The following is a 17660-nucleotide window of genomic DNA, read 5'->3' on the forward strand; positions in this document are numbered from 1 at the left end:
CAGCGAGTACAAAGAGAACAAGGTTCTGTTAGGGTGAAATCATACAATTCAGATGTAGAAGACTTATTAGATCATCAAATCCATTGTCTTTCCAGTAAAAACTTGTTCTTCGTGGCATAATCTCCAACGCACTGTTCAGTTTAGTTTTTACAGACTCATCCAAATCCATAACTGCTCCTTTGATGCAACGGGTCTTTATTTTCTTTTTGAAAAAATTAGTTTACTTTTCTATCCATACCTCCTCAGATAATTTTTATCTTTCTGTGAACTTTTTTTAGTATATCACAGTAATGTAAACCAAATGCTACATGAAATCTCCCGTCTTACTGTTTCCTTCTTCCAAGGTTGAGACCAATTTAGGAATAGAAATTTCATTCTAATTATGCAATTTTTATTTTCTCCTATATTAAGGATGGAGGGAATGGAGGAGGAAATTGCTGAAGGCAAAGCAACATAATTCTGTATAAAACACCCAGAGTCTGGAGCATTAAAATAAGAGGGCACATTACAAGTGAAATATATGTTATAGGGCTATTCAGTGGTTTGGATTTAGTCCACAGCTTTGCAGAAGCCAACAGCAAGAGAAATAACATAAACCTAGATGGAGACTGTAAACTCTCCTACATTGTTATTTGCTTTTGTTTTACAGTATAGTGTGTCTAGAAGCCAAAAAACATGGATCTGAGATTAGAGGATAATTTGGATCGACAGAAAATGGAACGTTGTCTATTATTTAATTATCTAATAAATAACATAGAGTAACCTTTATGGAAAAGCACCAGCAACAACAAAATAAGCTTATGTTAATAAATGATACAGCAACAGAGCTGTGAGCTCTTTTAATAGAAGCTCAGCAATGAACAAACAGTGGCTGAGGTTAGAGAATTTCCAGTGATTAGATTTAGATCACAAGCGTTCAAACCTGGATTGAAAGAGGCAGTTAATCACAAAGGTGCATTTACAACATTAGTGGGTTTCCTCTTCTCAGGTAAAACACAGAAATGTTTCTTTGCAGTTCACTTAAATACAACAGATACTTAAAAGCAATGTAAGTCGGTTGTGGAAGAATAGGAACAAAGTTGCGTACTCAGGCTGCTCTTACGCATCAAGGCTCTGTGCTCCGGAGGAATGTCTGCTATGCCGTGCCTTTTCTCTGAGGAGGAAGATGATCTGGAATTCTTTGTCCTATCACTAGACAAGCGGGTGCCTCTCCTCAAGTGGGGTAGATGTGAAGTAAATGGAATTACCTCAGTGCAAAATTATCTGAGCTCTTAGCCCCACAAATCAGAGAGCCTGTGGAACTACTAAATATCATTTAGGGTGACCCTGAGTAAGGACGCAAATTAGCACAAGGTGAGCTAGATCCCACTGAAATCCTAGTGGAAGGCATAAAGTGGGGCTTAGAGTTTTCGCTAATTGTTTAACCTTATGAAAATACATCAAATAGCTGGAAAGTTCCAGACGAATTCAAACTCAATTTAAAGCTGCACATTTTTAGCAGCTCAGACAACTGACACTGGGATAAAGTGCATGGAGACATAATTCCACACAGAATTTAAGGCATAAATAGTAGCCAGACACCTCAATAGCTTGAGACCATGACAGATTCTGAATTACCTCGCCTCGAGGTGGGGTATCTTTCAAAAGAAGATTCTCTATCTCAAGCCTGTTTTTGTACATAATTATAATCCAAACATTTTAAATGCCCTGTGGAATCAGAGATCCTTCTCTTTGTTAACTGCAATAAAACTATGCACTCTTGCTTGTGAATCAAATTATAATTAGAACATTTCTGTTTCACCTCTGACTCGTCTAATAAAATACATTTCAATCAAATTTCAGAAAGAAAATATCTGGTAAGCATTTTGCTGAAGAGTTGGGTTCCTTTCTTAATGAAGCATCACACAATTACTTAATCCACTCAGAATTGTTTAGAAAGAGAGATCTACAAGAAAAAAAAAAATACTTTAAAAATACATTTGAAGTGTTGCCAGGACATACAGTTGTAGTAACTCAGTCATGATAGTCTGTAGCATGGTATTATGAAGACAAATGGGTGACTGTTGTTTGTAATCATCAGGGTTTTCCAGAAGATTAAACATATGAAAGCAAAGCTTCCTAAGTAATTCCCTAGGAGATTTCATCATATCGCAGAGCAGGTTCAAAAGCAACAGCTGATCTAATTCCGAAAGCTCTTAAACTCACTGTACATTCCAAAGTATTCTTCCTGGTATTTTTGTAAGCTTGTTTTCTTCGGCCCCTGCAACAAAGCAGAGGGCAAAAGGCAGGCTGCAGAGCAAAGCCTAAATGAACAGGCTTGGGCAGGAGATCTGCCTGGAATCCAGGCGATTTAACCCTCCCAGATCGCACTGGAGCGCTAGCACACAGTTTCTCTTCTAGCTTCTCCGTATGCTGAGACTTTTGCCTATCTTATCCAAGTGACCTCAGACCTTTTAGATCGATTACCGTCATTTTTTCCCCTTGCACTCCTCCACTCTCCTTCAGGCAGCCTGAGCAGCAGGAGCGTGATTTTCTGTAGAGGGCTGGCAAAGACCAAGGTGCCAGGAGCCCAGGTCCAAGCCCTGTCTCTGTCTTCACCCAGCTGTAATTCATGCAGAGCTTGATTCTGCTCTTGTTTATAAACCACAGTAAATCAGTGGTTGTAAGCAGATTCAAGGATACTCTACAACAACGTCTGGCTACTTACTGCGATCCTAAAACAAGCGAGGAAAACAGGATTTTACACTAAACAATATTAGTGTAAAATCAGAGGGTGGTAAAGAGAAGCAAAGTAAAGATTCAAGAAATGCCTGAGCAGCTCCTCAGGTTATGTGTAACAGCATATCCACGCTGACTCATGCATGTCCATTGAATCATGCTAATTTACACTAATTAAGAATCCAGCTCAGGCCTCGGTACTACATGAAGGCCATTATTTGGGTTTTGAAGTCATATACAGTAGTTTATCTCTGATCTGTGATCAGACTCCTCAGATTTCAGTGAGGTTGATAAATACCAGAATCAAATTTCAGAGGCAAAGTGATGTCATAATTCTCTCTTTTTTTCTGCCATCTGTTCATCCTGATTCTTTACCAAATTATGTAAATACAAGGGATTACATCCATCGTATACTTAAGGCAAGTTCCAAAGGCTCTCCTGTTATGTTACAGTCCTGATTTATCCAAAATATACTGCTGTGTAATGCTGGCATTACAAGCAATTATGGGATTCTTCTTTGGTTGGAGGCAAGGGTGTTGCTCAAGCTGACTCCACAGCGTAGTGCTGCCACATGTAAGCTCCCACATCCTCTTTCAGGTATGCAAGAAAATGTTCTGAGCTAAACAGATTTTCTGTATTGTTATTTTTTATTACTTAAGGAAAAAGAGTTAAGAAATCAACAACAGAGTAGTCTGTGCTTTGCTTTGAGACTGGGGTGAATTTCTGACCAGTGGAATTTTATAAGAACCAGGCACTGGTGTCAGATTGTCAAAAGCAGGGCTCTTCTGCTTGTTGTTTGTAACTGCTTCTGTTCTGGGCTGGTATGTCAGTAAAACAATTTATACTAAGAATATTTTCAGATGTTCCATCACTTACTGCCTGTTGACTGGGAAGGTGGCCTGAAAGACCTGAGATATGCACTAACTTCAGAAAGGAAAAACTCTATCATGCAAAAAAGACTTTAATAGCATGAAAAAGCTACGTAAGAGCTAGAATACATCACCTATATTTTCAGTACCAAGAACACCTGCAAGTGATAATGGTTGTATGAATTTTAATTAGGAAACATTTTAGAGAAAGAACATTTTCTTGCAATATCTCCTTTCCCTTTTGAAGCAACATAGCTGAATAGTTGAAGTTGCTATGGTTACAAAGGGTTGTGGCAGGCTGTGGATCATCATGATAGTGACATATTTGCACGTAAAGAACAAAAGGCTGCATCTTCCCATTTCAACCAGATGATTTTAGCCCTAAGTATTTCTATAATTTTAAATCAATTGATGCATCTTGGAATAACAGTCATACTAGGTGAAGAAAAATGAAGACTTCATGGTAGTTCAACTTCTCAGTTTAAAATAAGTTCCTTTGCAATGAAGCATTATTCCAGTTAGAAGTTTATTTTAAGAAAATAAATAGTACTTTTCAACAACCCGTATAGAACAGGACTTTTTATATATGCTTTAAAAAGAATGCCAAGCTCTTGCCTTGGCTCTTGAGCTATTAAAGGCACAGTCTGTTTCTCGTGAATGAAGAGCAAAGAGCTGGCTGAGATTCAAGCTCTCTCCACATTTTGATCCATTCTATTTGAATATGTAGCAATCTTATCTTCCTGCTGCTTTGTGCAAGTATTTTTCACTATAGATTGGCATCACATCCACTAGAGCACTTAGCGTCTTCTATTTGGAGGCAGCCAGTCCCCTCTTTTGATCCAAAACATTTGTTAACTCTCTAAAGTATTTATTTATATGAAAAAATCAAAGAGAGATCCTTGAAACATTTTAATGGAATACTGCGTATACTGATTTGTTGGAAAAAACTGCAAATCAAAAGGTGTGCAGGGTATGGAGGGAGAAAGGGTGTGTCTGTGCTTGTGTGCATTCTAGCTTTCGGATGTTTTCATCCAACTAATTTCAAGGGTTAAGAGCCAGATAGTGCGCCAAAGTGATTCCAGATGGGCCAATATTAATATCTTTCTTTTCCTGATGAATGAGAAGGTATGACCTAGTTAGAAAACTGCTAAAATTACAGGCGCCACAGAGGCTTCAGCTGGTGCCCTACCACATAGATATTTATCCTTACCTCTGCAATTATAATGCTGATGAGCTGCTCGAACCTGCTGAAGGAGACGTTCCAGGGCCTCAGTGTGTCCCCTGTGCCGAGATTCTCTTCCACTGCAGTCTTTCCAGTCTATTGAACAAAGGAAATAAACAGAAATGAAACACAAAGGCGCAGGAGAAGGTTTTAAAATAGTTTCTTGCTCCTGATACTTTTCGGCCTTAGAGGAGTTTTATGTCTGGGCACACAGGAAAAAATGGAAGTTGTTTTTAAGTCTGATGTTGATAATTGTACAGTAAGTTTCCTTTGCCTTGTGCCAGCCAAGTAATTAATCATAATGATTATTAACAAAGCGCTCACAAGCAGCTCCTGTAGTGACTGATTAGACACTGGCTATTTCTCTTCAGAACAGCAATGGCCTCTGTTGCTGTCGTGTCAGAGTTGCTCTCAGCCTGTACCCACTGACCCTCCCAGTACCTCACTGAGATCACACCGCTGCGTTTTGTTAAGACACTGGGAGGCTGAATGACTCTCCTCCCTTAGAGAGGAAACCGACGGCAAGGCAGAGAATGAACATCTTCTGACATCCAGAGCTAGCTCTAGCCAGAGAAACATGCTCTGAGTAAAATCCCTTCCGAAAGTCCGCTGCTAGCAGAGGCCTGAACAAGCGCTGGCAATTCCTGCCCTGGAGTCCACAGTCTGCTCAGCACTGCACTCGTGAGGCAAGAAGCTGCGGCTTCCGTCCCCACACCTTCCGCCTACAAAAGACTTTGTTTTTGCTCAATTGCTGCTAGTTACAACCTCAGTCTTGATTTTATAAAACAGACTATCTCATCACAAATAGGAGGATGGCACTGTGTGTATCAGAGAGGAGCATTTTAATTCCAGACTTCCCTGTTTTCGTACTTTCATCATAATGAGAAGGAGGTGTTGCACCAGTTTCCTGACTCAAAGTAATAGTTGTTCAAGGTATTAAGGGATGTGTCTGCAAGGCAGACATGCTTCCATCTTGTTGGTGCAGAGGCCGTGTACATATTCACAGCCACCAACAGTTTGCTCACTCACTAAATACACAGATCTAGTTTCTAGTGCAAGTTTGGAGGGGAGCATTCCTTCCAACGGGCTCGCTGTGCCAGGCATATAAATATGTATTTGCTGCCATTTAGTACAGCAGCTAGAGTAAGCCCCATGAAAGGGTGGAAAGGGAAGACATTTGCTCTCCTCTAGCCTGTGGGCAGTTGTAACAGCTGCAGAGTGGCTCTCCTGCATGGAGGATGCTCTTGCAGAGATCAAGGGCCAGCTGCCTTTAGAGCTCTGTGAGAGGAGGCCAGTTCTTAGATCTCCTGCAAACAGCCGAGAGGAACCAACTGGAACTCACCCATCTCAAAGTGCTTTGGTGTCAACAAACCAGTAGAGTTTCCAGGAACCTCATTTCTTTATCCCAGTGGTTTTCAAACCGTCTGGGCCTCTAGACAGCTGACTACCTTAAAAATTACATGAAAATCAGACTGGCTTCCTGCATTGCCCATTGCTCACATGCTAGTGAATAAGCCTAGAAATGCTACTATCTACTACGATTTCACAAACCAGCTGCACAACACTGGCCACCACTTTCCAGGCTGCTACTGGGTATGTGGAGTAAACAAGAGGACAGTGGCAAGCAATCACTGTCACTCTACATGGAAGCATCTCCAAGGATGTTACTAACATTTGATGCCCTGGGTTTGGAATTGATCTGGATTAAACCCTGAAGCTTTAATTTCCCTTGCATATTCTTCTGGCTGCCATTACAGACAACTTTGTAGAGTATTAATGTATTCATATTTAATTTTTAGCTTAGGGACATATTTTGTTATGCAACACTGGTGTAATTTCAGATTACGGCCTTCTTGCCAAGCAAAGTCTGCCAGTTTTCAAAACCAGGTGAAGGCAGTCATGTGGATAAAGAAGTTCTGCCCCTAGTAACTGCAGTGGTGAATAGCATCCTGTCTCTCAAGGTAAAATCCTGATGCTAGTATTACTTAATGAAAAAAAATTATGTTTAGTCCCTGATGGTCTCACTCACCGTAAAGCTTAAGCACGTGTCGCTAAGGATGCTTAATGAAAATGCCACATTCTTGCCAGCTATGTATGCACAATGAGCTAAGTTTAATGCTTCTGTGTTCATCAACAAAGAAAACATATGTATATAGCCACAGAGAAACATTTCTCTTTGCTATACACTCGCAAAAAATACCATTTATGTCAATCGATGCTCAGTATATATCAATTCTCATTTATATCAATTCCCCTGCTCTCCTGCAGGGGAATCCAAATGACTCCTCTTGTTACCTTCGCTGCTTTTCAGAGAAACTCTCCCACAGTGATTGTCCCAGTACTTCAGCAGTACTCCCATGGGTGGTACTGCTCTTCCTGGTGGAAGCAGAGACTTCACCAGCTTCTCAGCAGCTGCACAGGACAACACGGCCCTAATGCCAGCAAGCTGCTCTGCTACTCTACAGCCCAGAATCCCCGAGACACTAAACATGGGACATGAACTTAATTCTCTGCATAGTTTTTGCACTGACCCACTGAAATCTGCAGGAAAACTTCCCTTACATCGCCGAGCGTTGGAACTGGCACATGTCATCACATCTCAGGACGTGAGTGAGTGGTCCAGAAATAAACAGGGAAGACACTGCAATACGCTCAAAGCAAAAGTTTGTACTACACAAAGCTACAGTCTTAAATGCCACCTCCCTTGCCAGGAGTGCCTCGTTCTTTGGGGGTATTTATAACCTGAATAACTAGTAGCTACTGTAAAAGAGAGTCTGTTTCTCAGCCGATGTAAATTTTTGGTTTGTGGGATCAAATCCTGTGTAGTTATACCTGGCTATAGTCAAGGTAATTGCACATCACTGAGTTATTCAAAGCAACTCCGTAGTAGTGAGTTATCCAAGAGTAGAATTTTGTCCCATGTTTGTAGAACATCTTGGTTCTCAAACAGAATATATCTGTAGCCTAATTTCATTCTGGGGTAAACAAGAGCAAAATTGAAGAAAAATGGGACAATGGTACTACAAGAGCCTCATTTACCCAAGCCTCCATTATGACTGCTGAGAGTAGGGACAGCTTTATTTTTTCACACTAGCATGCAAAGTTATTAAATTGTAACATTAGCTTAATAAAAACAAGTGCTAAAGCAATAAAATGAGAAATCCCACTTTAGTGATTTAATCAATACAAGGGAAGCTGTAATACACTGAGCCAGTCTAGCAGTGAACACTAAGTTTGGAAAAGAAACTAATACTATGTATTTACAATAAATTAAAAATTACAAATGAGAACTCATAGTTCTAATGGATCTAAGAAAACCTGTCACAGCTTTGAAAATGAAGAAAGGCTTTTAGACATGTCTGGAACGTTTTAGTGCTTGTGGGCTAGGTCCTATCAACATGCACAAGAGTGCTTTACGTACAGGATGCTATAAGAATGGTCCAGCAAATGGGATCTATGATACAAGGCAGAATACAGAATCACTCCTGGACCACATGGTAATTAAATCATCAACTCCAGAATATTTGGCTTTTTCTGTTCTTTGAAGAGGGAGAAAATCACTGATCAAACGAGGAGGGTAGACAAACCCAACCTACTTGAAGGAGAAGCATATTCAGGAGTAGATTTGCGTGGAGGTCCCCATCCTCTCATGTTGTATGCTGAAACATGGACATAATACCTCTGGCCCTGCAAATGGAAACAACATCAATGTGTGTTTCTGGAAGGAGCAGAAGAGAAAGAACTCTTATTCCAGCAATTGATCATCAGAGTCAGGACTAGATCTTTCCCGAGCCTTTCATCTGCACTAAGATTATCCTGTGATCCAGAAACAGCAGCTTTCTCGCTAGTCTTTTCTGATTTCCCCTAGTTGTGACAACTTGTAAACCAGTTCATATTCTCTGTCTATTCCATTGTGACTTTTAGATTACGGACACCAGACATGTTATGCTTAATGATTTGTTGCTAGAAGAAAGGCACTCTGTGGTTATCACTGAGAGGCACGGACACAAATCATCAGTGTCTTTGTATCCCTGGGGCAGCAGGGAACATCGAGATCGAAATGAGCCACTTACTGTTCTGAGACCTGTGATGCTGCACCTTAAAGACTGAGTATTATCCATAATTATTTCACCAACCAAAGGAGAAAATTCTTCTGAAGAGCTCCATTCCACTAGGAACAAAACAGCAGAGAAAATCAAATCAGATGCCAGTCCAAGCAGAGAAATCAAAGTACTTGCATCACTCACAAGTTAAATTTTCTCCTATTCCATGTGAATACTGTGTCATGTTTAACAATAATGTTTAGCAAAACTTCACATAATAACTAAATTATATTTCTGTGTATGAGAGAGAAAAGCAAAATACTGTTCAAAAGCTTTTCAGGAAAGAACGCTTACAAATAGCCTGCAATACAAATTACATTCAGTCAACGTTTTCCCTCTTTAAACAGCTTCCTTTTAAAGAAAGAGAAGCATTGGAAAGGAGTAGCTAGAGGATTTGGACCTGCTAATGCCATTTGGCAGCTTATACATGCCAACCAACAAAAAGTACTGTTTTGCAATTGGATCTGCACATGTAGGCATGGGCAGAGAGTCCTTTTGGCTCCACAGGTCCACAAAACTCTCCTCACCCAGCCTTGGCTCGTTTGGATAGAAATATCCTCCTTGGACTGGATCCGACACTCACTAGAGTCTCTTCACTGGTTTCAGTGGGTTCTGGCTCTCCTGTCCAAGCCCGATGCTGCCGTGGTCACTGAAATTACAGAGCTCTGCAAGGACCTAGTAAGCTGTATCCACTTTTCAAGTGAATTAAGTGGTGCTGGGCTGATTCATTCCTCCCAACCTGTCCTGTAGCCTCAATCATGATGGGTACCTTCACCAAAGTACTCCCATCAGCTTGTACAGATGACTTATATTGCTCCTTAGGGGGTTATGAAATTAGTAGTCCTGCTGTCTGTACTCTGCAAAAGTGAATGTGATCAGACCATGAGAAACTAGGAGATGATTTTGAAAAAAGAACATAAGCAAGCGGGGAACTGATGGCTCTGGAAGGAAAACAGCCTCTTTTTCTTAAATTATGCTTTATTAATGACAGGTACTATGATTAGAGTTAAGGTTAATCCCAGAGTCATACCTCTGGGATTTAGTAACTTGTACCTTCATGTTCAAACTTCCAGGAAAACCTATCAAAACCATAGTGAAATTAATACCTTAAATTACTCTACGGCAGACATGGGAAAAGCCCATCAGTTTTCTGGGTTTACACCAAAGTAGAGAATTCAACCCAAAGCTTTCCCTTTAAGATTCACAAAATAGTTTATGGGTACTTAATTTGCATATTTATTACCATTGGAGTCAATAATTTAGAACAGATCAGAGGGTATAGGTGTTTTAATTTCAGCATGTGGAATTTTCATCCTCTGGCTTTGTCATATTGGTATTTTCATGTTAAAAAAAAAACTTAATAGAATTTTTTTGCTCAGCATATACAACTTTTAACTGCCAACACATTTTTTCAAATAGACAAGGATCGCTAGCAGAACTCATTTCTCCTTTTTCTCCTAATTGCTCCCATTGTGTGATTGCAGTTTGTGAATGCACAGCATGTTCTACAACACTTCTGTATTTGCTGCCATGAAAAAGATATTGGTTTTGTCTATTGGCTTTGAACTATTTCAGTGTCTATTTCTCTAGTTTTCCAGTTTTCCCTGTGTTTTAAATATCTAATTACTGCCCCCTTTAGTGGAAGCTATCTCTGTACAGTAGTATGAAAATGTAGAGACTGTTAGGGTACTGTACTGTAGGTTTTTGTTGACAACTTAATTATAGAAATACTTATACATACCATTGAATTTGATGGCCTGTCTGATTTTCCATTGCAAACCATGATTTCAGGGTTTATAACTCCATTGTATAAAATCACTGAGGACATTGTCTACATCCTGTAAACTTAGACATGTCTGTTTTCCAGAAGGATAAGTTGGGGAAACCCTGTTTGAACTGCTGAACGTGTTACCACAGGATTGCAGTCACTTCAGATACTATTTTTCTTTCTGAAGAATCATGTGAAGTGAGATAGCGTCACTTGGGACAGATTCTGCCAACAAATCCTGCTGTCATCAAAATCCCCAGGCATGACTGGGAGTGCTCTCAGCATGAGCGGTAGTGGTAGCAGTTTAGGCAGCACAAAACAAAAGCCAAGGGTGAAATCAGCAGCTTAAAGCTGCTTTTGAGCTTCCCAAATTTTTAGCTGTTCTATGAACTGGAGACTGCCCAAACATAAACTGTATCCAAGAGGCATATTTCGATTTGGGTGGCTTACACAAATAAACAAATAAGCCGTATTCTTGATGTGGGTCTCCTTCTCAACCCTTCCACTTGTATTCCAGCATTTAGGAAAGCACTCCTAATACTTAGCGATGCCAACCCACTGCCCGAAGGGGAATCACCTGCCTTAATCTAAACAGGATTGCGATCCCACATGTTTGCAAGCACGCGTGCAGCAAGCACAACGTGATACTCATGACCAGCAGCAGCTTGGCAGTTCCTTCTCAGAAATAACCAAGGACTGCAGAGTTCAGAGAAGGACAACACCTCGCTAGCAAGGGCAGCCGAGTGTGCTGGTCCTCTCCTGACGTTCTGCGGAGGGCTGTGTGCCCCTCTGATCCCCTTGACCAGTCGAGGCTTCACTGGCTGCTGGGCTGAGGCTCAGCTGCGCTTCTCATTATACAGCCAAGCAGTGCCAGCGTTTTGCACTTGTTTTTTTATCTTACCCTGTGGTGGCTGAAAGCCATGAGGTTAAAAACACAGGAATATGATCTTAGCTTGTGGATCAGATTATGGTTATCACTATGATCGAGAACCCCTTTTTAAAGGTTATTTAACTAACAAGATGGTGCACACAAAGTTATGCAAAATCTTCAAATATATGTATTTAAAAACGTCACATTTGGAAAAAACCCTGCCCCCCCAGTTTCAATAAAAATTTCCGCAACTGAAAAACAAATGTTTTTTGAACAGCTATGTTGGAATAGTGCCTTCTTTTTCCCCGTGTTTCACAGTACTACTGAAAATATATCAACAGCATACACTGGAGCATTGCTATTTTTGACAGAATGTCATTCTTTGACTCATATCTATCATAAAGAAACTCATTAAAATATTTGCGATTTTTTGTTTATTTTTAATAAAGTTTTCCCCCTGTGATTTTACTGATTCAAGAGAGAAGAGTATGACATGATATAGTTTTAAAGAAATGCAAATCAACTTAAGTCATTTATCACTGAAGTTTATATCTCCTGTTATACATTGCCAGATTGCAGCTTTCTACCATAATGATAGTTTAAAAATAATACATAATATTCTACTATACTAATTGGGTTTTAAACCTCTTAGAAGGATGTGAATATCAGTGTCACTATTTTATAGCTGGGAAAATTAAAGCAAGGAAAGGTAGAGCATCCTGTTCACTCAGCAGCCCCCCAAACAACAAGGGATAAACTCCTATGACCTATATAACATTTATTAGGCCAGAGCTGCTCGCGCTTTCTGGCTGTGTGGGCTATACATAGCTCTGTCTGGTACCGGTACAAAGCTACACGTCCATGATCTTACCCTTGTGATTAACCTGGGTCTAAAATGATGTAGCTTTATGCATGAGTAACCCATCATGAAGATTTTGCTAAATCTTTGCCTTCTTCCTGAGAGAGAGTGCTGGGAGAGACTGCTCTGCTGGAAAACAAAAATATCAGCCCTTTCTGTAATGCTAAAATAGTTCGGACTGTAAGAAAGAACAAAAGACTAGCTAACCTCAGCACTTTAAAAGCAGAATATAAAAATGCTCAAGTATAGAAACCTGGAAGATGAAGAGGGTCCTTTATAAGATCTGAGGAACAAGAGCTGGTCTTGTAGACTGTACCAACTGTGCTGTAAAGGGCCTGAAAGCTGTTGGGTGAATTAAGGATGGAGCATGTTCCATTCCTGTTCGGAACACCCCAAAGGGCTGCTTTGTTGTGAATGCTGAATGTCTTTGCTGTTGCAGCTTTCGATCTGACACTTCACGTTATGTCAGAGCAGGGCTTTTTTTTTGTGTGTTTAATATATTGGTGACTATGTGTTTTAATGAAGGTGCCCTGTATTCCAGAACTAGCAAATGCACGATGTGTTGCTGTGGTCGCCAAGATAAGTAGTAATTTTTAAATAAACAGCAGTATAAACAGTTACATAAAACTCATGTAAATTGCTGGCACACAATTTTAGACTGGCTTAAGTTATGTAACTCACTTGTGGCCAAGTTGGTTGGGGTTTGTTTTTTTTTAATACTCAATTCATGCAATTTAAAATAAAGGGAGAAGTTTATTTTCACCTGTTTCTTTTCCACTCACTATCTTTCTGTTATACCGAGCGTGCCTTAAACAGCTTATCGGAGAGATTGACAGACTGACAGGAGACAAAGTGAAGGCACAAAACACTTCTTGACCCTCGAGTAGATTCGTTCAGGAAAGCACCTTCTTCCAAGTTAGGTAATCAGCTGAAGCCACAGTAGAATTTGCCACTTCTCTTGGCATTTGTTTTTGCTTGCACTTAAATTGCTCACTGAATTGCTGAGTAGATTAATTAGACTGAGGGACATGAGTCCTGTTGTGAAGATGGTGGTTCTACAGGACAGTACACAGAGATGGGATTCTAGGGTTTATTCTTGCATTTGCTACTGTCTTACAGTATGACCTTGGGCAAAGCATTGTGCCACTATGGCTTTTAACCCAGACTTAAGCAGCCAAGATTATCTTTCCTTCCCTTCGTCCCTGTGTCCAGGGCCTCAGTTTCCAAGGGTCTCCAAAACAAATAATTACATTGTTCATTAGCTTCCTTTGAGATGTAGAATGAAAGAGAGCACTCACACCAGAAACCACTTCACTCCAACTTTTTTTGCCGGTTGAGCTTTATGAAATAGTTTTAATAATTTACACTCATAATGTCTTAGCAGCTTGGTTTAAGGATATTGAAACCAGCCATTTGTGTGAATAGAACCAGGATGAAAGTACCCAAACAACTATTTGAGAGTGTAATACAGTGAAGAGGACTGAACACTAGTGAAAAGCAGGAATCAGTCCATTGGTGTAGACAGCATCCCCAGCTGGGATTGAGAACATTGTTTGCAGTATTTGGTCTGCTACCTGAGCTGCCTTGAGCTGTGCTTTCCAGCCTGAATTAGAAAGGAATCCAGTTTTTGCAGATTTGGTCTCATGGTTCTCTCATGTTTGGAAATTCTCCAAAGAATGGTAGGAGAAAGACAAGTCATGCCCTCTGTGGGGAGTGCTGACAGAGGTCCCAGCGTAGTGCTTCCAATAGGAAAAAACGAATGTTTGGTATGGAGGAGTCTGTATTAGCTCTCGTGGATATCGTTTTTGGTGTGAAGGGGATAATCCATCCATAAACGCACACTAACTTAGAACGTCTGGAATTGGTTGCATTCTGCTCAGCAAGAGTGTAGACAGGGTCAATATGATACGAGCCACAGCATTTACAAAAGGGACAGGTGAACTTTTCATTCGCTTGTTTGTTTACAGACTCTAACAGGCATTTACTGCAGTGTCGAAGCGATTTGGGCATATTGCTGTGCAAACACCCAAGTAAAAACAGTGGGGTCGAGGCCTGGGACTAGGATTTCTAGGTACTACTGAAATTAAAACCTGAGCTCCTAACTGCTCTAGTGTTAATAGCACTAACTAACTCCTACTAGTGTTCACTGTTTTGGATCTTATCTCCTATTTCAGCTATTTCTGTAAACTTTTTGAAGATTCTTTGTACTGGGTCAGTAGAAACAACAAGGTTGAAGAGGAATGAAAAAGACGTAAACAAACAGCACTGTATCCACCTGAAGTAAATCAAGCACGGCTGGGTTTTAGTGTGAGCGAGCAACGGGTGGGTTTAAGGGCCTCTCATCAGAACAGCAGTGACAACAGCACCAAGAAGAGCATTCCTACACTAGTCCTAGAGAGCACATCTTCCCTTGAAACTTCCGTGGCTATAAATCTTCATGATACTTGTTTCAGAGAATTTTTAAAATAATCAAATACTTGCAGTAAAGCTTCTTCCCAAACAGCCTTGGCCTCCCTTACCTTTTACGCCTGCTAATAATAACCAATGATGTCAAATAACCTTTCCTGTGGCCCCGTTTCTGGATGTTCCTTTGACCCAGGCCAGAATAGTCTATTTTATGTCTCCACATTTATGGGAAGCATTACGACAGCAGGCTGGGTGCCAAAGACACATCTTTGCTTGATCATGGTTTCACTAGTTCCTCCTAGAGCAAATCTACGTTATATAAATGATTTATAAGATACTATTTTTTTGCACTGTAATAAAATTCTCACCAAGAGAAAAAAAATTATTGACTGTTTTTTCTCAAGTATTTAATCAGTTTTTTCAAAGTATTAATGATTCTTTATCCGTTTGCAATAGGTTGACTGTTCCAGTATAAGAAAGATCTTTTTTCCTTCCTATTAGTGAAAATGACAGTTCTTATTAACATTTTATAAATAACTAAGAAAACGTGCCATGTGGGTCCATATTGCCTTCCAATGTGGGCCAGTGGTTAAAAAGCTACAATGGATTATAACAACAGCCAAGATTTGAGTCTCAGCCCTGCAATGACAAACATATCCCACTCTGGTTGTGGAAAGAAAAGTGGGAGAAAATGCATGTTAGAACTGTGAAAAGAGGCTGGAGAATAAATATGGTTCTTATGCCAAGGCTTCACATCCTAGGAAGGTAGACCAGCTCCTGTTCTGCAAATTTCCACTGCCGATGGGTATGTTTTACTCCTGTAATCTGTGCAACCAAAGCTGGCAGGGAAGCATATGGACGTGAGGACTACTTGTTTGTGTGGAGCATGCACGGATTAGGCTCAGCTTCTTTCCAAAACGTAATACATTAAAATATTACTAATAACGAGCAGTTGGGAAAATGCAAACAGAAAGTAATCCATCACAATGAGACAAGGCAGAACACTGCTCAGCACCGGTAACAAAGAAGGTAAAGACACAAACGCTAATTCAAGTAATCTCTTCAATGGGATTCCACTGCTTTTCCTCTGAGTCTCCTGTAATATGTTTCTAAAGAGGCTCTTAGCTACACAGATGTTAATTTATTATATTTAAGGCCTTTATTTCTTTATAAACTAATCCCTACAGTAATTGAAAGAGCTTTCGCCTTTCCCTAGCACTGCAGCCGGGTGTTGTGGGAAAAATGGTCTTGATTTGTGGAATTTTTACTTAATTTAATTTACTGCAAATCAACATGAACTTCTAAGTACTCATTCAGGGTGAGAAGAAAACATAAACAATTAAACAAACATTTAAGTGAACACCTTTCCAATGCCTTTCCCAGGCTCAACTTAAGCCAAACTCCTATCTTCCCCCTTTCCTATTGTCCACTTCCCTGGTCCCCCCCATGGGGTTATACTCAGCGATGGGGTTTTCCATTGCATTCAGAGCCAGCTGAGCCGGCTGGGACCAGCACCCGGCATCTCCTGACCTGTGGCCCCTGGCTACTGAAACCTGCCTTATATGTCCAACACAGTTCTCAGGCATAAGCTAAGTGGGTGCTCATGTGCGAACTCATTGGGTGCTCAGACACGTGTTAATAGGGCGCTCATGTTTGAACGAACTGGGTGTTCATTAGTAAATTAAATGGGTGCTCATGCATTAACTGATTGGGTGCTCATGCATAAACTGATTGGGTGTTCATGTGTGAACTAACTGGGCACTCATGCATGAGAACAGTAAACTGCAATTTATGCTCAGCACATGAGGTAAGAGCTTGAAGCAGGTCCAAAAGCCAGATTCCAAATTTACGTTCATTTATCAGTTCCGTGGGTCAGATTTAATTACTAGAACAGTATCAGGTTTTGGTTGGAGAGGCAGACTGACTATGTTTTAGACCCTTTATGCTTGTAAATGGTCCGGAAAAGTCCATGATGGACCAGAGAAGACTTCAGACATAGCAGTGAGCAGGGAAACTTTGCCACAATCCCTTTGAAGACACCCTGGTTTTAAGACTCCAGTGAGGAAGCATTCCCAAAACCATGAATCAAAAGATCTGCTAAATCAGGAACCAACTTCAAGGCAGAAGCTGAAGGTCTTGAGTTCCAGTCCTGCCACTGACTCTAAGAAATTCACCTCCTTCATGCAATACCTATGCTTAGCCACATGAAAATAATTTTTGAAGATATTTATTAATCTTGGTAAGTCAAAGGAAATGTAAAAGGTAAAGCAATGTCTAAAATTCAGTAACATTGTGGTATGAGCCTTTTTTCTTAGACATCACAGGCAGACAAAACCGGCCTATATGTTTGGGTTTTCTCATAGCCATTCACCTTGAGCTGCTCCTCAAAATCCTTATAAAACACAAGGCAGGAGGAAAGAATGATGGGATTGCCTAACTGGTGTCTCATCAACTACATTAGTTAATTACACCACCACTTAATATGTGATCCATGTTCAAAGGTGGTTTTAAATGCAGAGCAAACCTACGAAATAGGAGTTCTTAAATTTTATAAGTCCAACACATACTACAGACATTGACAGGAGCTAGAAATAGAAAGGTTTGTTTTAACATTTATACATTTCTGTACTTGCTAGGCATAAAAATAGAAGTCAAATTGCACAGTCCTTTAAGCTACCAAAACGTAATGTGCAAATAAAGTGCCCAGGAGACCTAATAAAATGCCATAAATGAACTACTGTAAAAAATATCAGACCACACCTATGCAGCAGGATAAATTCAAATGTCTTACAAAGAAATGTATTCTCTTTCTTTTTTTATGGAGTAAGAACTGTTTAGGGAAAG

The 17660-nt window shown here is 40.2% G+C and overlaps 1 protein-coding gene across 1 annotated transcript in view; it reads right to left on the reverse strand.

Annotated features, from left to right (window-relative positions):
- ANKFN1 (ankyrin-repeat and fibronectin type III domain containing 1) overlaps nucleotides 1–17660 on the reverse strand; it is a 56965-nt gene that overhangs the window by 12843 nt on the left and 26462 nt on the right. Inside the window, 3 exon segments of the mRNA XM_010143553.1 lie at nucleotides 4798–4905; nucleotides 8406–8496; nucleotides 8883–8980. Of these exon segments, the coding sequence (XP_010141855.1) occupies nucleotides 4798–4905; nucleotides 8406–8496; nucleotides 8883–8980 (297 nt within the window).

Source organism: Buceros rhinoceros, unplaced genomic scaffold (assembly GCF_000710305.1).
Source record: "Buceros rhinoceros silvestris isolate BGI_N320 unplaced genomic scaffold, ASM71030v1 scaffold2059, whole genome shotgun sequence".
Taxonomy (NCBI): domain Eukaryota; kingdom Metazoa; phylum Chordata; class Aves; order Bucerotiformes; family Bucerotidae; genus Buceros; species Buceros rhinoceros.